The sequence below is a fragment of the Eptatretus burgeri genome, chromosome 7, assembly GCF_056783735.1.
Source record: "Eptatretus burgeri isolate ZD-2024b chromosome 7, Ebu_testis_v1, whole genome shotgun sequence".
NCBI classification, from domain to species: Eukaryota; Metazoa; Chordata; class Myxini; order Myxiniformes; family Myxinidae; genus Eptatretus; species Eptatretus burgeri.
In genome coordinates this window covers 24990292-25011719 of record NC_140967.1, presented here as the reverse complement: position 1 = coordinate 25011719, position 21428 = coordinate 24990292, and the positions used below count along the sequence as shown (strand labels likewise).

The 21428-nt window shown below is 46.4% G+C and overlaps 1 protein-coding gene across 5 annotated transcripts in view; it reads left to right on the top strand.

Moving 5' to 3' along the window:
* The window catches only part of LOC147022837 (E3 ubiquitin-protein ligase TRIM9-like), a 132704-nt gene that overhangs the window by 96011 nt on the left and 15265 nt on the right, over window positions 1–21428 (top strand). For all 5 annotated transcript variants that reach the window (XM_085887707.1, XM_085887706.1, XM_085887709.1 and 2 more), the window contains exons 5-6: window positions 8756–8909; window positions 19318–19475. In XM_085887707.1, coding sequence (XP_085743833.1) covers window positions 8756–8909; window positions 19318–19475 — 312 coding nt within the window. The remainder of the gene's footprint in view (window positions 1–8755; window positions 8910–19317; window positions 19476–21428) is intronic.

Below are 21428 nucleotides of genomic sequence, written 5' to 3'. Positions count from 1 at the left end.
GATTTGTGTACGAGTAGTTAGCCAATCTTAATGTAATAGAGTGCCTCGAGAGTCGAGAACGTCTACACCCCCTTTCTACATTTTCACCTTTTGTTGCCTTATAGCCTGGAACTAAATTGCATTACATCAGTCTTTTTCCACCTTTATTTACACATTGTAACCCACAACTTCCAAGTGAAAAACAAATTCTACAAATTTCAGAAAATTAATTTAAAATACCAAACAAGAATATTGTTATGGTCCGGGGGTGTGGGGGGGGGGAGGGGGGGACCATGAGGGATGGACTTCCTCGGGTCACTCGCTGGACTCACCGGAATCGCAGGCCGTCACACACAAATAACTTTGTGACACAGCCAGTCACCAATTGACCACGAACACCAATATCTCGACCACTTGATTTAGGGTCCTCTGTCTAAGAAACCGTTTACCTAAGAGTCACTGACTTCCTTACCGGGGAACATGCTCTCGATACGTACTTATGTTAATCAGATTACCTTCCGTATCAGGTGCAGACGAGCAGAACTGCCAAGTACTACCGGCTACAAAGCGAATCTTTGGGGAATAAAGTCCCGGCCAAGCGAGGGTGCAAGCCATGCTGGACCAATGAAGGAAAACATGAAAATGAGCTGAGAACATTTCTTCACAGTGCATTTATTTCCAACTAGAACGTGGGGAAAGGTATGTGGCACAGTGAATGGGATTTATTGGTATATACAGCAGGGAAAGCAAGTAATTTTGGGGTATGGCAAAAGGGAAAGCAATCTTACAAAAGCAGACACAGAGCAAAGTTATCCTGGGCATACATCTTCTACCATCTTAATTTATCCGAGGACAGGCATCATCACACATATACACACACACACACACAATTGAGGAAGATTAGATGTAGCCCAGAGAGAAAGAAAGCAGGTGAGGGTAAGCGTCCTCTCAATACCTGGCACGGTCAGCATACCAACGCAACCCAGAATGCTTAGGGAGAGTTAGGTGGGAGGAATCCTAGTTGTGTCTAAGATGTGGGTGTGGGAGATGTGATGCAGTGCAACGTGGAGGGTGCAGTGTCATGCAAGAGTAAAATGTGAATGCAAGTCAGTTTGTTCGCTACTTCAGGTTATACCCGTAAAAGAACAGTCGGGCTTCACCCGTGCTAATGCTCTTTTATGCGACAACAATAGACGAGGTAGAGAGATAGAAAGATGATAGAAAAATATGCATAAGGAGAAAGTCCCGATCCTATCTGTGCGAAAATCTGTGTGTAAATGTCAGTACCTATTGAGGATCGCTCAAACGGAGCAGCCCCAACTCGTGGCAGGAGTGTGCAACCCCCCACCCTCACTTGGTCACGGCGACTCACGACGCCTTTCATTCTGTGCTGAACAGCTCACTGACTACCTGCTTGCCGTTCCCGTCTGACTCCGCGTTCCTTCAGCCACAGCACTGACAGTCCTGAACATGAAGGCGAGCAGCATCAGCAGCAGCGGCAGTGGGCACGGCGAACCGGATGAACTCGAGAAGGCATGCAGGCTGACTGACTGACCCACGAGCAGGCTGACTGAATGAGCGACTGACCCAAAAGAGAACGAACTGACTCCGCTCTGCCCTTTTTATGGGCCCCAATGAAGGGAGGGCCGAGAACCGGATCACGATGAGCTGCCGGCAAAATTCCGCTCCTCTATTGGGCCACAGTGGCCATAGCCTTGCTCCGCCATGTCTCGGAGCTGGAAAATGGGCCAGTTACTCGCTAACCTTGACACGGTTCGGAGATCCGAATTTTACATGGGGCCACGGTCTTTGGATACTTGCTCCGGCCCTGAACGTGTGCTGCTCTTCATTCTAACATGGAATTGCAGTGAAATGCTCATGCTACCTGTAGGTCCCTTCATAACCTGCAGCAAACATTCGCATTATGCCTTGAAGCAGCTCGACCCACGTCCCCTCCGGGTCCCTGATGCTTCGGTGCAGACTTGATGAACATGGAGCGGTTGCAGTGGTTAGCGAGCAAGGCGCTCTCGTCTTGGCATCCGTAGTGAGAAATGGTGGCGATGCAGCGTTGGTAGCGAGTGATGATTGCCACGTGGCGTCCATGGTGAAGGCCAAGTGCCACGTGGCGCTCGTAGTGAAATGGGTGAATAATAGTTGCGTGTAAGCATGGGTTGCTGAGAGACTATTTTCCCAGTTAAATGGAGTGGTTGTGGTGAACATGGTAAGGTTTGGTGAGCAGAGTGAAGTCTGAGGTGAGGTGGCAGTTGGGAATTGGCACGCACATTTGAAAGGAGAATGGGCGCGCAGACTCCAACGGAACGATGTATCGTGCATTGTCGGCTGGAAGCGATTGCAGTGTGAACCTGCTGGAGATGCTCATAGCGTGTTACTCATTCTTATTTGCTTGGCATGCATGTTTGCTTGCATGGTTATTGTGACGAAAGGAAAAGGTGAAAGGTTAAAGTGAGGATGTTAGAGATATAAGAGACATAACTACAAGAGTCCCACACAATGCATCTTTCCCCTTTTACCCACTAGACATATGGAAGGGACTAACTAAAGTGTATACTATTGGAATAACTGCCTTGGGATCGCTGTATGTTTTATGTTCCATTGCCTTGGAGGCATGCGGTTTTACAGAACCACAACAATATCTTGGTTGGATAAGTGTCCAACCCCTTATAATCAACATCACACATCAAGTTAATTGCCATCCACCTGTGTTAATTTACAGAGATTCTGATTATTTCAGAACAAAATCAGCTGTTCATGTAGGTTTCCTCTGCTGGGTAGTGCATTTCACAGCAAAGACTCAATCATGAGCACCAAGTAGCTTTCCAAGTAGCTACTATTGGTCTGGTCGCTCTGATGGTTACCATACCCAAGGAGTTGCTGTCGCTGTGTCCAATAAGCTGACCCCAATGATAATTGAGGTAACACCGGTCAACGAGCGTATTATGAGATTAAGGATTCGTCACTCCTGAGGTGTCATTTCCCTGGTCTCTGTTTATGCTCCGACTGAGGCGAGTGATCTCACCGTGAAGGATGCATTCTACGCCACACTCGAGTCTGTGGTTGATCAGTGCCCCAGACGAGATACACTTCTAGTCTTGGGGGATTTCAATGCATCGACTGGAACTGATAGGGATGGTTATAAGGTGTGTGTTGGTCCCCATGGGTCAGGAACTATGAACCAGAATAGCACTAAGTTCCTTGAGTTTGCAAGAAGTCATGGACTTAGGGTGGCTGGTTCATGGTTTCAGCGCCCACAAGCTCATCGCTGGACTTGGTATTCCAACGCTGGCGGTGTGGCAAAGGAGATTGACCATGTCCTCATTGACGGTCGTTGGAGGATGATCCAGAACTGCAGGGTCTACCGGAGTGCTCAGTTCCTCAATACTGACCACAGGCTTGTTGTAGCAACTCTAAAGCTGCACCTTAAATCCTCGAGAATGGTACCATCCCAGCCTAGGCTGGATGTTGCCAAGCTCAGGGATGAGAGAGTAGCTGAGGAGTTTGCGAACAGGCTGAGTGGACACTTGGGGGGTCTGGGTGCTTTGGGGGGTCCTGAAGAGTTGTGGAGCGCCTTCGAGACCACCGTCCTTGATGTTGCCGGTGGATGCCTTGGAGTTCACCGCAGGGCAAAGAAGAATTTTGTCTCTCAAGGGACACTGGATACCATTGACCAGAGTCGCAGGGCCAGGCTGAATGGCAGAGCTGAGCTGTTCAGGGAGCTGAGGCGTAAAACTGTACGTGCACTGAGGGTGGACAAGGAGGCCTATGTGCGAGGAATCTGTGAGGGGGTAGAGCATCACCTGTGGACAGGTGATTCTCGTCCCGCTTACAGGGGAATTCGCGCATTACGTTCATCCAAGCCCATCCCTCGGAGCACTGCAGTTCAAGCAGAGAGTGGTAGGCTCTTGACAGAGGAATCTGAAGTGAAGGCCCGCTGGGCCGGTTGCTTTGAGCGGTTGTACCAGGCTGATCCCCCAGCTGTCGAGTTGGACGTCAAGGGTGTTACAATCCCTGTTGCTGACCCTCGAATCAACTGTGGTCCACCTTCGCTTGTGGAAACACGGGCTGCGGTGAACCAGTTGAAACGGGGCAAAGCTCCAGGGATCTGTGGCATCCATGCCGAACTTCTCAAGGCTGGTGGAAATGCTGCACTCGTGTCGTTGCATGCAGTTTTGTGCTCCGCCTGGAACACAGGCATCATCCCAACTGACTGGAAGAGGGGCCTTGTTGTCCCTCTCTGGAAAGGGAAGGGTGATCGCCAAGACTGCAACAACGACTGAGGGGTGACGCTGCTCTCAGTGCCGGGCAAGGTCTTTGCTCGGATAATACTTGAGAGGGTTCGCCACCATCTGCTTGAGTACCAGCGTCCAGAGCAGTCAGGCTTTACACCAAAGAGGTCAACGATTGACCGTATCCTTGCACTTCGTGTCCTCACTGAACGCAGACGAGAGTTTCGGCAGGGGCTGCTTGCAGCCTATGTTGATCTCTGTAAAGCGTTCGATTCAGTGAATCAGGATGTCCTCTGGAGGATTCTTGGTCTTCATGGGATGCCACCAAAACTGATCGATCTGATGTCTGAACTCTACTCTGGTACTGAGAGTGCTGTGAAGTGTGGTGGTACCATCTCTGACTTATTTCCAGTTGTTCCTGGAGTTCGTCAGGGATGTGTACTTGCCCCCACACTTTTCAGCACTTTTATGGACTGGATTTTAGGGAGGATGTCGGAGAGATAAAGTTGCGGTGCATCGTTTGGGAATGTCAAGATCTCGGACCTTGATTTTGCAGATGATGCAGTCATCTTTGCGGAGACTTTAGACATCCTCTTGGGGGCCCTCGAGGTGCTGAATGAGGAGTCGGAGCCGTTGGGATTACGGGTTTCTTGGGTCAAAACTAAGATCCAGGCTTTCGGTGACATCTTGGATGCTGCTGTCCTGTCTGTGTCTGTTTGTGGTGAGGATGTTGAGGTCGTGGAGAGATTCACTTACCTTGGCAGTGATATTCATGTCTCTGCTGGCTGCGAGTCAGAGGTCAATAGACGTCTGGGTCGGGCCTGGGGAGTCATGGATTCACTGGATCATGGGGTGTGGCGCTGCCGGTACCTGTGCGGGAGGACGAAATTCCGAGTCTTCAGGTCCTTGGTACTTCCAGTCTTGCTCTATGGGTGCGAGACTTGGACTCTGACCAAGGATCTGAGTCGGAGACTTAATTCCTTTGGTACCAGGTCTCTTCGGAGAATCCTTGGCTATCGCTGGTCGGATTTTGTGTCCAACGAGCAGTTGCTGAGAGAGACTCGGATGAGATTTGTTACCTGCATAGTCCGTGAGCGTCAGTTGCGGCTGTATGGACATGTGGCTCGTTTTCCTGACGCTGATCCTGCTCACCAGATTCTCTCAGCAAGGGAGTCTCATGAGTGGAGGAGGCCAGTGGGCCGACCATGTGCCTCATGGTTGCAACAGGTTGACCATCATCTCAAGGAGATGGGGATGGGCCTGGCATCTGCCTGGGGGATGGCCAGACGGAGGCCCCTGGAGTACCGGCGGAAAGTGGACGCAGCGACGCGCTGTTCTGGCACATGCTCCCATACTTGACCTGAGATCAGGGGATGGATATGAAAATATTTTAAAGGCCTTGAATATCCCTTGGAACACAGTCAAGACAATCATGAAGAACTGGAAGGCGTATGGTACCAGCAACACCCTGCATAGATCAGGCCATCCCGCCAAACTGGATGACCAAGCAAGGAGGAGACTGATCATAGAGGCCACCAAGAGGCCAATGACAACTTTGAAAGAGTGACATGCCTTTATGGCAAAGACTGGCCCCTGTGTGCATGTGATCACAATATCCCGAGCACTCATCAAATCTGGCCTGTATGGTCGGGTTGCAAGAAGGAAGTCATTACTCAATAAACCCCACCTTGAGTCCCATTTGAGGTATGCGAAAAACCACTCCAGAGATTCTGAAGTCATGTGGCAAAAGGTTTTGTGGTTTGATGAATCCAGGATGAATTTTTATGGCCTCAATGCAAAACGTTACGTTTGGCGCAAATGCAATACAGCACATCATCCAAAGAACACCATCCCTCCTGTGAAGCATGGTGGTGGCAGTAACATGCTATGGACATGTTTCTCATCAGGAGGGACTGGGGCACTTGTCAGGATAGAAGAGAAAATGGATGGAGCAAAACACAGAAAAATCCGAGAGAAAACCTGCTGCCCTCTGCAAAGCTGAAATTCAGATGAGAATTCACCTTTTAACATGACAATGACCCGAAGCACACAGCCAAAGCTACACTGGAGTGGCTAAGGAACACAAAGATAAATGTCCTTGAGTGGCCCAGTCAGAGCCCCTACCTAAATCCAATCGAAAATCTGTGGCATGACTTGAAGGTTGCTGTCCATAGACGCTCCCCACACAACTTAACTGAGCTTGAACAGTTTTGTCCAGAAGAATGGGCAAATATTGCCCAATTAAGGTGTGCAAAGTTGTTAGAGACCTATCTCAACAGACTCACAGCTGTAATCGCTTCCAAAAGTGCTTCCACCTAGGATTGACTCAGGGGGGTGGACACTTATCCAACAAATATATTCTAGCTTCGTATTTTTAATTAATTTTCAGAAATTTGTCGAATATGTTTTTCACTTGGAATTTGTGGGTTATGATGTGTAAATAAAGGTGGGAAAAGTCTGATTTAATACAATTTAATTCCAGGCAATAAGGCAACAAAGGGTGAGAATTTTGAAAGGGGGTGTAGACTTTCAATGAGTACTGTACGTAGGGACACATCAGCTTAAGGATGTCTTGTTTGAACGTGCACCATGCAGGGGGTGGTGCGTGGTAATAATTAGTTTGGGATTATGGTGGTGAAGTTAATTGTGTGTACAAACCCCTATGTAAACCTCTACCGGAGGCACCAGGAGACTTGGCAAGAGAGGAAGAGAGGGGCGGAGGGATAGATACCTTCCAGGAGCAGAGCATTGCCCGAGTAGAAGAGGGAGGAGCCGATGGGGGTTGGAGAGCGCTTCATCAGAGAGGATCGTGCTAGTCTGAGGCGAACACAAGGAAAAGGAGTTCTTTGAGAACACGATGGAGAGAAGGACTCTGAGGAGGGGGTGTCCGAGATAATTGTTTGTTCAGAGAGGATTGTAAAAGAGTGCAGAGGAGGACAGAGTGCTGAGAGAGCTTTCTCTGAGGAGGTCATCCTGCCGACCTGCCTCTGCCCATTTCGTCTGCCTGCTGCTTGCTCATTGTCTTGCCCATCGTCATCCTCGTCCTTTATCATCGCCTGTTCGTGGCTGCCTTGCGCCCGTGCTTCCACCCACTACCACCAGAGCTGAGCCCGCCGGTTTTGTTCCCTTTTCCCGTCTGTGACTGAGTCTGGAGTGAGGCGCCTTAGTTTCTTTACATTCAATTTATTCTCATTGTAAATAATTAGTTATTCTCCATTCCGTGTCCCCCATTGCTTCCCCACCACGACCCGCGTCGTATCCCTCCACCGGTCAATCATACCTTGTTTTTGGTTTGAGAATAAACCCGTTTGTTTTAACAAAAGCTCAAGGTTTTAGTGTCTCTCCTCACCGTGCGTGCAAACCCGCCATTGATTTGGAACGTCTTTTGAGGGAGTGAAAAGCCAGTTTGGCTCATGCGTCCAGCGTCGGTGTTAATTGACCTGGACATGACAATATTTTGGAATACGATTTTGGATTGAAAGGAAGCCATCATCTGCCATAACTGCATAACCAAACAACTTATTAATTCCCAGGAGTCAGCATTTCCACATCTTTTTACTGACTTTTTTGTTAACTTTGGAACACATCCAGAGTGTGAGTTATTTTTGCACACGCAGAGGGATAATTCATTTTGCATGGATCCCTTCACTCTTGTACGGATGAAAAACACAACTGGCCAAGGAAACATGTGCACATCTAAACGGAGATGTATTTTTGGAAAGCCAGCTCTCAGAGTCTCAAATCTTGGATGCTGTCAGATTGGTATCATGGGAAATCTTTTTCTGATGTGGCTCTGGCTTCTTAACCACTTGAACCCCATATTTCTGATACATGGTGGTTTGTAAGCATTATTTGGAACTGTGACTTCATGTCAAGCAGACTTGATTTTGGGCACTTTTCCTGGAACAAGCATTCACAATCGTGTTATTCGGTTTTATATGAAACAGAGTGTTCAGTCCAGAGTTGGTGGAACACTCCTTGCTGCTATGCCCAAGTACTATTCTCGCAAGGCTTTAAAAAGAGTTGTAGAGAAGTGAAATTAATTGTTTGGCGTACAATAAAACATTGCATCTCATTCGTTCCCTTCACTCTGACCTTGAGACTACATATCACATGAAACGATTCTCTTGTTTGCTACCTTCGTCACCTTGTTTGAGTAATCCGTTACTGAATGTGTACATGTCAAGAGTTAGCTCCTGCATTTTGCTTTTGGGTGGAACAGAAACAACCAACAGAAATGCACAGATGCAGACACTCAGGCACCGACACAGACACACAGACACGCAGACGCAGATGCACATGGTGACACACAGATGCACATGGACACACGCAGACACATACGAGCACACGCAGACGTGCACGGACACACACGATTATGGGCACATGCGCACAGACACAAACAAGCTGGACACATGCGTACAGATGCACTAGGGCACATACACGCACACACACGTCTGAGGTTTGGGGTACCTTGGTATGGTGTCAGTCATCCCTCTGCAATGGAATGTACGGGCTTGTTGTTCTGGTTTCAGGTTTCAGATGCACTCATCAAGCGTGTGCAAAGCACGGATGAGCAGTGGGGTCGTGGAGCACTCCAACCTCGCATGACACCTGACTTTGAACTAACGCTGGACACTGGGCCGCTGCTGCAAGCCATTCACCAGCTGGACTTCGTGCAAAGCAAGGGTAAATGTCATTCATGTCTTTACATCTAAAACGTTTGCTTGTTTCTGCTGCTGTATTTTGATGTGGTGATAAGCCATCAATTTAAAAAAACATGCAAATATGGCATATTACCTTTAATATATACCATTTGTTTATGTTCTAATAAGTCATTATAGGAGAATAGTCAGACTGATGGTCATTCAGAATAACTTCCTGTAACAAGGGAATGGAATAAGAGTCAGACTAGGGCTAGCTCGACCAAACTCGAAGGAGCAACTGAAGTAATGCGTCAGTCACATTTGGATCTGCGGCCGTGGGGTCTAAAAAATCTACGGCCACTAGCAATTATAGAGCGGCCATAGTATTTCCACGGTCACACAATGTAGCAGTCACATATGTTTTTATTTTTTGGGTTGCCGCACGGGGTATTTGGAAATTGTGGAGACCGAAAACGTGGGGGTGCTGTACGTTCTTTGATTTGATGTCGCACGGTGACCTTAGGGCGTCCCTGCGGCGGCCATAGCATTTTAAAGGCAGACGCAAGGTAGCCTCAAGGTGCCCGCAAGGCGACCGTAGGGGGGCCCTAAGGCGAACGTGGAAATAGTGCGGCCGCCGTAATTTTTTGGGGGTTGGCAAAATTCATTTTTCATTGATAAGAGCCTACGGAAAACGCACGAATAACGCAAGCCCACCGTACGCCCTACGTACGGTCGACGTGGAACACATCTACGTCATGGCTACGGCTTGTCGAATTGCTACGGCCAACCTAGAAATGAAAAAAAGTTATAACTCCGTGCTTTAATTCCACGGAGACCCCTACGGCCTGTAAAAGATAGCCATACGGCGTAGGGCCACCCTGAGGCCACCTAAGAAACTCTGCGGCCGTCGCACGTTTCTGTCAATTCAAGGAGGGGTACGGCCGCCGTATCCTAGCCATAGAGCAAATGTGACTCATGCTTAAGGAGGCATGTCTTCTCAATTATAAATGATGCAATTACGAGGGGATTTGATTGGGATGTTTCGGATAATGAAGGGGAGACAAAATTAGTGCGGAAGAGTTTTTCAGCAGAATGGATAATGACAGGATTAAGAACTTCAGTCTTTGAATCAAAAGAGGAGAGTGAGGATGATAGTAAGCCAGAGGTATTTCACTCGGAGAGTAGTTAATGCATGGCATTGTCTCTCTGGAAAGGCAGTAGCAGGAGAAGCAGTAGATGGGTTTATATTTGAGCTCGACAGGTACCTAGAAGCATTGTAGATAGATGTGTAGATGGATATTATTGCTTTCTATGATGCAGGCACCCCCTATTGGCAGACCACTTGCAGTCGGAAGTGCTGATGTGACACGTGGGTTCATGGCTCTTTGCACATCATGGTATTATCTACATTACATCCCTGATGCGTTTCAGTACATTTCTGGACTTCATGATCGTTAGCATGATACTACAGTGAAGGTTTTTGAGTCAGTCACCAGAAGAAAGGTTATTTTGTCCACTCCTCAAACGTCGATATCCTGAAGCACTAGACAGCCTGTCTGTCAGACATCATGATGCTCACAACTGTTATCACTGTGAAAGAAAACTTTGTATCAACTGTTGCTTGGCTACTGAAGCATGTTCACGAGCTGAGAAACGACCATGAACTATCATTCTGACAAACTTCAGTCTGACGAAAGACTACTCAACCCTTTTACTGTCCGTTAGGGTTCATGCCTCACCCTCTTTATTCTTTGCACGATACAAACTTCATTATATACATACACCGGTTTCATCCAGTCTTCTTCATAGTTAATCTCCAAAATCAGAGATTAACTTTTTAAGATGAATGAAATAATTTCTTGATATGGTAAGAAATTGATCTCTCATCAAGGTATTATCTACATTAAGGCCCTCCTCTGATGATATTATTGTGCCTTCGTTGTAATGTTGTTTCATTGCAATTCCAAATGACTTATTTTCGAATGTACCTGTCACCATGCCATTGAATTTCATTTGCACATTGGAATTCATTAAATCTACCTGTTTTCTGGAGAGTTCTGCTGGTTCAGGAACTGCATTGAATCAATTATTATTGTTGCAACCAAGCTCGGTGTGGCTCCTCTGTCACCCAAACACTACAGAAGACACTTTCCTATCATCAACTCATGTTAGGTGCAGTACTTGAATTTCTTCTGTTTGCCATTGATATCAACTTGGCAATGGAGATAGAGCAATTTAATTTTTTTTTTATCTTCTCACATGCTTGTGAAGTGCCTTGATAGTTTTGATTCATTTATTTGATTGCATTGTCCTTTTCATTCTATGCTTGGAGAAGCTGACTGTCTGTATTCATGAGATGGATACCTCTCTCTCTCTCTCCTTTGTGCCTCACATGCCGTGTTACGTGCCAATTATTCATGACTGCTTTCGGCAATGGAGGAGACAGGCGAAGGATTTTCCTTGTCAACAAACCTGACTGCTTCCTTGCTGAGACCTTCTATTCACACAGAGAATTGGAGTGGCACTCGGTGGCACGCATACCTCCGTCAGGCTGAACAGGTTACATGTTGTTTCCCACTGATAGGCCAGATCTAGATCTGTACCTGAACCAAAATTTAATCGACTTGTTTTTGTCACCGAAACTCCACCTAGTTTTGTCAGAACTCATCCACAACTTTTTGAAATATCATGATATATATCGTTTTTGGCTCCACCTCTCAATGGTGAATGATTTTTTATTTTTTTCCATTCCTTTCCAGGTCCAAAAATGAAATTTCATTCCAAAAATTGTCAGGTCAGGACAGATTAGATAGTCAGGTCAGGCCAGATGACTACCTACTAAAGGTATCATGCAAACCTGGACTAACCTGTTGCATAGTCGGGTTGTTGGTGACTAAACCATCTCCCCCACCAGGTTTCCTTGTGAGGAGGGTGGATGATATGGACACTGAGCAGGATTAATACCAAAACCTGTCATGGGGGGAGGAGCTCCTTGTGAGCCAACGACCATCCATATCTTGTGTCCTACCGTGTCTGCGGACGTCCTCCTGCAGTTGGGTTACTTTTTTGAGGAGGTTGGTGGCAGGATTTGCACTGTGGCCACCGTAAAACCCTTCACTTCGCAAAACACAAGAAGGTTTCAAAGAAAATTGAAAACCCATTCCGTGGGAGTACCTGCTGTGCAGCTGACCTCTGCAGGGTAGCTCACCAGATGACGTGATTGGGGCAAAGCCTTCGGGGCCCCCAATCTTTGATGACAAGAGGGAAACCACGGGGTAAAATTCCCGGGACAGATTGCAGGAGAGTGTGTCGGAGTGGTGCTGAGGTGTCGCCCACCAGACAGCGGTCTCCTTGGGTTAACCTGAGGCAGTCCCTTTGTGTGGGTGCCTGGAATTCCCTATCCTGAAGAGAGGATGATCACCTGTCTCTGTTATCATCTGAGCTCAAGCGTTTGAACATCTATATTGCAGCACTCTCTGAGGTTCGGAGACTGGATAGCAGTGAGATCATGGCGGGGGTTACACCGACTATTGGTCTGGTCACTCTGCTGGTTACCATGCCCATGTAGTTGCTGTAGCTGTGTCCAAGAAGCTGACTCCAATGATAACTGAGGCAACACTGGTCAACGAGCGTATTATGAGATGAAGGATTCGTCACTCCTTGGGTGTCGTTTCCCTGGTCTCTGTATATGCTACGACTGAGGCGAGTGATCTCATCGTGTAGGATGCATTCTATGCCACACTCGAGTCTGTGGTTGATCATTGCCCCAGGCGAGATACTCTTCTAGTCTTGGGGGATGTCATTGCATCGACTGGAACTGATAGAGATGGTTATGAGACACGTGTTGGTCCCCATGCGTCTGGAACTGTGAACCAGAATAGCACTAAGTTCCTTTACTTTGCAAGAAGTCATGGATTTAAGGTGGCTGTTCATTGATTCAGCACCCACAGGCTCATCACTGGACTTGGTATTCCAACACTGCTGGTGTGGCAATGGAGATTGGCTGTGTGCTCATTGATGGTTGCTGGAAGATGATCCAGAACTGCAGGGTCTACCGGAGTGCTCATTTCCTCAATACTGACCACAGGCTTGTGGTAGCAACTCTGAAGATGCAGATTCAATCCGGGAGAATGGTACCATCCCAGTCTGGGCTGGATGTTGGCAAGCTGAAGGATGAGAGGGAAGCTGAGGAGGTCTTAAACAGGCTGAGTGGGGATGTGGGGGGTGTCTCGATGCTTTGCGGAATCCTGAAGAGTTGTGGAGTACCTCCAAGAACACCGTCCTTGATGTCTTGGAACTCACTGTAGGGCAAAGAAGAATTTTGTCTCTCAAGGGACCCTGGACCAGAGTCGCAGGGCCAGGCTTCATGGAAGAACTGAGTTGTTCAGGGAGCTGAGGCGTAAAACTGTACGTGCGCTAAGAGTGGACAAGGAGGCCTATGTGTGAGGAATCTGTGAGGTGGTAGAGCATCACCTGTGGTCAAGTGATTCTCATCCTGCTTACAGGGGAATTCGCGCGTTGCTTTCATCTAAGCCCATCCCTCGGTGTACTGCAGTTGGAGCAGAGGGTGGTAGGCTCTTGACAGAGGAGTGTAGGCCCGCTGGGTCTGTTACTTTGAGTGGTTGTACCAGGCTGATCCACCAGCTGTCGAGTTGGACGTCAGGGGTGTTACAATAACTGTTGCTGACCCTCCAATCAACTGTGGTCCACCTTCGCTTGTGGAAACACAGGCTGCGGTGAACCGTTTGAAATGGGGTAAAGCTCCAGGGATCTGGGGCATCCATGCTGAACTTCTCAAGGCTGGTGGAAATGCTGCACTCTTGTCGTTGTATGCAGTTTTGTGCTCTGCCTGGAACACAGGCATCATCCAAACTGACTGGAAGAGGGGCCTTGTTGTCCCTCTCTGGAAAGGGAAGGGTGATCGCCAAGACTGCAACAACTACCGACGGGTGACACTGCTCTCAGTGCCGGGCAAGGTATTTGCTCGGATAATTCTTGATCGAGTTCACCACCATCTGCTTGAGCACAAGCATCCAGAGCAGTTAGGCTTTACACCAAAGAGGTCAACGATTGACCGTATCCTTGCTCTTCAGGTCCTCACCGAACGCAGACGAGAGTTTCGGCAGGGGCTGCTTGCAGCTTTTGTTGATCTCTGTAAAGCGTTTGATTCAGTGAATCAGGATGCCCTCTGGAGGATTCTTGGTCTTCGTGGGGTGCCACCAAAACTGATCGATCTGATATCTGAACTCTACTCTGGTATTGAGAGTGCTGTGAGATGTGGTGGTACCATCTCTGACTTAGTTACAGTTGTTACTGGAGTTTGTCAGGGGTGTGTGTTATGATGACCCTGCAATCCTGCGCAAAAATTGAGGTGAGTCATCTGAGGATTCTCGAATATACGGTTTATTGAAGTTGCACAGCACTTGCAAACGGAGGTGGCACAGGGACCAACCACAGCATTCAGACCCTGTACCACACTTAAGGTTACACTCCAAAAGTTTCATATATAAAACCTATTCATAGGCGGAGAAAAGCAAGGCAAAGCAAGAAACAAAGATGTAAGTGTGCTCCCCCCCCACGGCCCTCGGGGAGAATTAGCACTGAACATCTCCTTTCCCATGCTTCAAACAGCGTGAGAGTGCCGGCACATATTCATAAACAGGAGCAAATCCTTTGTAGTTCTCCAAGATTGTTGACACTCCACTGGAATTCATAACAGCCTCCAGAAGCAAGGCTGGCAAGGACACAGGCTGGCTTGTTGGAAACTGTAAAACGAAGACAAAGGCTTGGAAACACAATTTGAAGCAGCGAGGACAAGGGTTTGAATCCAGACACCTGATTAATGCAATTGATGAATGTTTAAATCGGTCAAATGTACAAATATGGACCAATGGGGCCATCATCTGATCCATAACAGTGTCATAACAGTGTGTACTGGCCCCCACACTTTTCAGCACTTGTATGGACTGGATTCTCGGGAGGATGTTGGAGAGATCAAGCTGCGGTGCAACGTTTGGGAATGTCAAGATCTCTGACCTTGATTTCGCAGATGATGCAGTCATCTTTGCGGAAACTTTAGATATCCTTTTGGGGGCCCTCGAGGTGCTGAATGAGGAGTCGGAGCCGCTGGGATTATGGGTTTCCTGGGTCATAACTAAGATCCAGGCTGTCAATCACATCTTGGATGCTGCTGTCCTGTCTGTGCAAGTTTGTGGTGAGGATGTTGAGGTCGTGGAGAGATTCACTTACCTTGGCAGTGATATTCATGTCTGCTGGCTGTGAGCCAGAGATCAATGGATGTCTGGGTTGGGCCTGGGGAGTCGTAGATTCACTGGAACATGGGGTGTGGCACTGTCGGTACCTGTGCAGGAGGATGAAAGTCTGAGTCTTCAGGTCCTTCGTGCTTCCAATCTTGCTCTACGGATGTGAGACTTGGACTCTGACCAGGGATCTGAGACGTTGACAATTATTTTGGTATCAGGTCTCTTCAGAGAATCCTTTTACTATCGTTTGTCGGACTTTGTGTCCAACGAGCGGTTTCTGAGAGAGATTCAAATTGGATTTGTTACCCGCATAGTCCGTGAGTGTCAGCTGCAGCTGTATGGACACGTGTCTTGTTTCCTGATACTGATTCTGCTCACCAGATTTTCTCAGCGAGGGAGCCTCGTGAGTGGAGGAGGATAATGGGCCAACCATGTGTGTCGTGGTTGCAGCAGGTTGATCAGCATCTCAAGGAAATTGGGATGGGCCAGGCATCTGCCTGGGGGATGGCCAGACAGAAGCCCCTGTACTTTGCGGAGTACTGGTGGAAAGTGGATGCAGCGCCATGCTGCTCTGGTGCATGCTCCCATCCCTCACCTGATCTGACCTCTCAATGGTAAAGAATCAATTACACATTCTAGTGTCCGGATCCAGATCTGGATCTTCACCAAAATCTAATTAATTTGGCCTTCTCACACACCCAACCTGTCTACCAAACTTCGTCTGAATCCATTCACAACTTTTTGAGATATCCTGTTCAAACACACAGACAGGGGTGAAAACATTACGTCTGTCCATGTTTAGTGCAGATGTAAAGGCCCTGTCACACCTTGATGATTTAGCCAACATATGCCTGACATATGCAAAGTTGGGCTAAAACGCCGGCACACGTCGAATACGTTATGGGTAAGTTTGTATACGTTAAGAGCACACTGAAAAACACTGCCATACATCGCAGTACGCTGGCTTTCATCGTTGTACTTTGCGGTTGTCCTCAAATTTTAGCATGCTTGAAATTTTACGACGTATGCTGCTGTATGACTCACACGATCCGCTACGCTGGCCATAAGTTGTAGGCACGTTATGCGATAATTGACACACGTTGACACACGTTATTTGTAAGTTACTCATAAGTTGAAACACGTCGAGGTAATGATTAGCGTACCCAAAACTTATTTATAACCTATGAGTAACATGTTGTAGGCACGTTACACGATCGTTGACACATGTCGAGGCACGTTATGCGATCGTTGACACACGTCGAGGCACGTTACTTGTAAGTTACTCATAAGTCGAAACACGTCGAGGTAATGCTTAGCGTACCCAAAACTTATTTCTAACCTATGAGTAACGTGCTTTGAACCTATGTGTAACGTACCTCCAATGCATATTGACATATGTAGACGTATTTGATTGACGTCTTCCGGACGACCACAGAACTTACTGAATGTGTTTCTAATTTACAGCTACCGTATAATGGTGTATTGGCAACTTAAAAAAAAAAAAACAAAAAAAAAACTATCTTCCGATATTTCATCACGTGCCGCTACGTCACGTCCGATTGCCTCTTCAGTTTGCTCATGTCTTATTCTTAGTTCCTCCTCTGTGAATATTTTCTGTTTGAGGATATTGTCACGTCGACGTCGAAATTTAAAAGCAAATGTCCGAATATATTTTAAAATTCGTGATAGACTAAAAAAATAAAAAATAAAAATAAAAACAACAACAACAACAACTTCAGATATTTCATCACGTGCCTTCACGGAGCCAAGGAGAAAGAAAGAAAATGTGCCTTGACGGAGAAAATAAGTTTCGGGTATGCTAAACATTACGTCGACGTGTTTCGACTTATGAGTAACTTACAAGGAACTTGTGTCGACGTGTGTCAACGATCGCATATCGTGCCTACAACTTATTCCCAGCATCGCGGAACGTGTGAGCCATACGGCGAGTACGTCGTAAAATTTTCAGCATGCTTGAAATTTCACGACGTACTAAACGTACCACGAAATGTGACAGCGTACTTCATCGTTTTTCAGCATGCTCTTAACGTATACACAACTTACCCATAACGTATTCGACGGGTGCCAGCGTTTTAGACACATTTTTCATAGGTCGGCATACGCTGGCTAAATCATCAAGGTGTGACTGCGTGGTTGACACTTCCAATTCTCAGGCGGTTATGATTTAAATCCACGTGCGGAAGGTTTTTAACAGGCTATGCCACGAGTTCGTCGGCGATACGTGCAGCGCGCTATGCCTAAGTTAAACTATCGTTGGGCATAGGTTGTGAACGCCAACAACAGGCTAAGCATTCATTGGTATAAGTTATCTGTAAGACAACGAAACGTTCTGTGCCCGTTACTAATATGTTATGCATACGACCAACACGTTATGAATACGACCAAAACTTAAAAAAAAAACATCAAAATTTCAGTGTACGCCAACGTTTTACAGACATTTTTATACGTAGCCATTGCTGGCTAAATCGTCAAGGTGTGACAGCGCCTTAATGAGGCTTTGTGAACGAGCTGGATGACGAAGGTTAAATGGATATAAAGGCATAGGACATACAGGCAAACAAGATTGGCATAACTAATTAAGGGGCACAACAGGAGCAGATTTGTCAATAATATAGAAGCTGTTAGGGTTCGGGTTGTGATCAGGAATGAGACGTCACATGAAATGGAGATCTTCCATCTTGAAGGACCGACTCAGACTCAAGATTACTGATTCAAGAAAACAGTGCAGATGAGCAGAAAGTTAGTGTTTTTAAGAGGATAACAAAGAATGCGTTACTGCTTGAATGTGTGACACGGAAAGGTTGGGGAAGGGTAAAGTGCTTGAAAGGAAAGGTGAGGAGAAAGGTAATAAAAGTACCACAATGCCATCAATCTGTTGGCAGGACTTGGAGAAGGCCTGAGTCTTTCGCTGAGATTGCAATGTATTTCAGGGCTTTAGAGAATATGTGTGCAACACAGGAGGCAGCAGGCTTAGGCTACAACAGAATGGCATTCTCTGTCACTGCTGATGATAATCTTGCACATGAAGGACAGGCAAGAAATGACTTGGTTCCATACTGATTTAAAGTAAAGCAGCGACTGGCCATTGCACAAGGGCTAGGCTAACAGCTCTTGCCTTGTTTAAGATTGTTGGCTTTTGCCCAACTTTTGAAAGCTGCAGATAAACACTGGATTCTCTGGTTGACTGATCTCTAAGGCTCAATAGACAACTGTTTACCACCTGCATCCTCCTTTGCGCACTGGGCACTGGAAGGATTAGACAGCTATTTGAAATTGTGAAAGAAACCTGATAATGCATTGATGGGGTTGGAGCAGCTTACAATGCAAGCCAAGGCTGCAGTTCTCTTGCTCAGTCATTATAATTGATACGAGTGTTATTACACTACAAGCAGGTACCCACAGAAATCTGCTAGCATATAATCTTTACCTGTTTTGGAGGAATTTCTTTTCAACATGCCCTCAAAAACATACACGAAACATTACAATAAAATAACGATGAAGCAATTCACAATCTTGCGATTTTTCTTCATCTCACGATGTGTGATTGAGAAAAAGACAGATAGTCAGACTGACAAGCATATTATGTCGATGAATATACATGTTTTCATTTGGTGAATGTTACATTTATTTTTGACACCTTAAAAGATATAGGTGAACGCATTGATTAACCTAGAACGGCACTCAGCAGGGCGACAACTCCCGCTCGGCTGAACGGTTTACATTTTGTATCCCACCGAGAGGGTCGGATCTGGATCCGGACCTTCACCAAAATCGAATTGGCTTGTTCTTTTCACCTAAGCAACATGTCCACCTTGTTTTGTCATAACTCTTCCACAACATTTTGAAATATCGTGCTATATAACGTTTTTGGCCCGATCCCTCAATTGTGAAGAAACACTTTAACAATTCTCGGATCTGGCTCCGCACCAAAATCGAATCAATTAGTCCTTGTCACACACTCAACCTGTCCACCAAGTTTCGTCTGAATCCGTCCATAACTTTTTGAGGTTTCCTGCTCAGAGACGAACAAACAAACAGGGGTGACGACATAACCTCCGTCCACTTCGGTGGTGGATGTAATAATGTCATGCTTTCAGAGATGACTATTGATCATGCCTCAAATTGGCTTTCGTGTTGTCATTTTCTTCTTTCCCTGTTGTCCAACAGGTCAGGTATCCATCCCTGCTGCTCCCATCCTACAACTTGAAGAGAGTGCGAGCCACACAAACAGTGTGACACTCTCATGGAAGGCACAGCCATTGTCCAAGGCTGAGGTTGATGGCTACATCCTAGAACTTGACGATGGAGAAGGTGGCCAATTCAGGGTGAGCATTTTGAACAACTTTCTCAGAGCATCATATTTATCCAACACTGAACGATAAACTTAAAATTGCAATTTAAACAGACACCATTTTCACTCATGACCCACATTGTCCAACATGATGGTGCAGAGGTTGCCAACTTACCTCTGAGCTGTCCAGTCTGGGTTTGATTCTCGGCATGGCAATAAACTGTCCGATTGATGCTTCATTGGCAGCACATCACATCATTAAGTGCACTGTTCTTCACATGGACATCGAGCTGGGGATTAGACAGTGGATTTGAAAGACCTTATGGTGTCTTTTAATGAGGAGTAAGCAAGTTATCTTTGGCACCCTGGCCAAATCCTCCCCTCCCCCAAAAAACATAAATTCCACCCAAATCTACAGGGGGCACTACATCAGTTGCACAGCCACACTCTCGTGATATCAGCAGCTCGCGACTGCATATGGAAGATAAACTGCAGTGAAAATAGAGGAACTTATTCCTAACATAAGAGAACCTAAACTTCTCGATTATTTGTTAACTTGTTTTACTTTCTATCAGCGGAGGTACCTGGAATTGCCAGGCAACGCCGGTTCCCTCCTCCCATCCCTTCCCCTCCCTCATCCCACCATTTCCCCCTGCCTCCTCCCACCCCACCCCTCCCTCCAGGCTCCCACCCCACCCCTTCCCATTTGCCTCCTCCCACCTCCACCATTTTCCTCCCACCTCCATCATTTCCCTCCCACCTCCACCATTTCCCTCCCTCCTTCCACAAAGGAATTTTCACAGGGTGTATATTTTGAGAAGTTAGCTAAGGTGATGACCTTTTTTCTACAAACTCTTCTTTCACCATTGAGAGTTATGTCATTAGATGAGCAGTAATATTACCTTTAAATCTATGTATAGGTGTTGTTTGTACTCTTTTCGGTTTTTGACTAATTAACGATTGGCGCATTTGAGAGGTCACGTGACTCCTTCTTTGCCGATTCTACCGATCCTTGTGACATCGTAATTAACGGTTATTTTTCACATCTGATGCCATATTTGCTGATTGAAGCTCACCATCTCACCATTTGTATCAGTATCCGGGTTAAAATCCTCAAAAAATGTAATCCCAAAAAAGATAAAAATTGGGCTTTTTGGTAAAGCATCGTAGGAGGCCCGAAATATGGATTTTCCCTGAGATAGTGACATGTGGTTTCACATGTGTTTACAAGTTATGAATTGTGAGAAAATGATTGTTTGAAACCCTTAATAAAGGTGCACCGTGGTTAAAAAATGTGATCCTATAAAGTTTTGTCGCGATTAACCTTAGCGTCACAAACAAACAAGGTCTCATTCACTTTTATATAGAAGATAACATCACTCCAAGCTCCTAATTTGAAGAAAATAACACCTACAAAAGCGATCTCTTCAGGGATTCTTAGGAATGAAGTCATGTCAGTCATGCATTTGATAATATGTGAGGAAAGTGGAAAAAAATTAATTTTGAGCATATTATCATACAGAAACTGGTGCAGCCTGTTCCAAGTCAAAGCATTCCTGAGCTGGTGGCTTAAGACACCTGCGAGGTGACAGCGGGCTGACCAAGATGGCGTGTTCATTTGTTTTTTTGATGATGAGCATCCCATAAATTATCTTCAAAAGGGGTGTTTAATTTATCCAAATCCCCAGTTTTCATTCATGCACTCCCTTGGATTTCTCTTGATATGCATCCAAAGTTTTGGGCCACTTAGTTTCATAGTTTTGGAGTTATGGATGAGACACACTGACACACACACACACACACACACACACACACACACACACACACACACACACACACACACACACACATTTATTAACTTATTATGGTCTAGCAAATACAGCCCATCACTTTTCTGATGGGATTATTTTACGGGAAGGGAGAAAGAGAGAGGAGGGAGTGGATGAAGAGAGAGGGGTTGGGGGAGTGAGGTGGGGGGAAGGAGGGA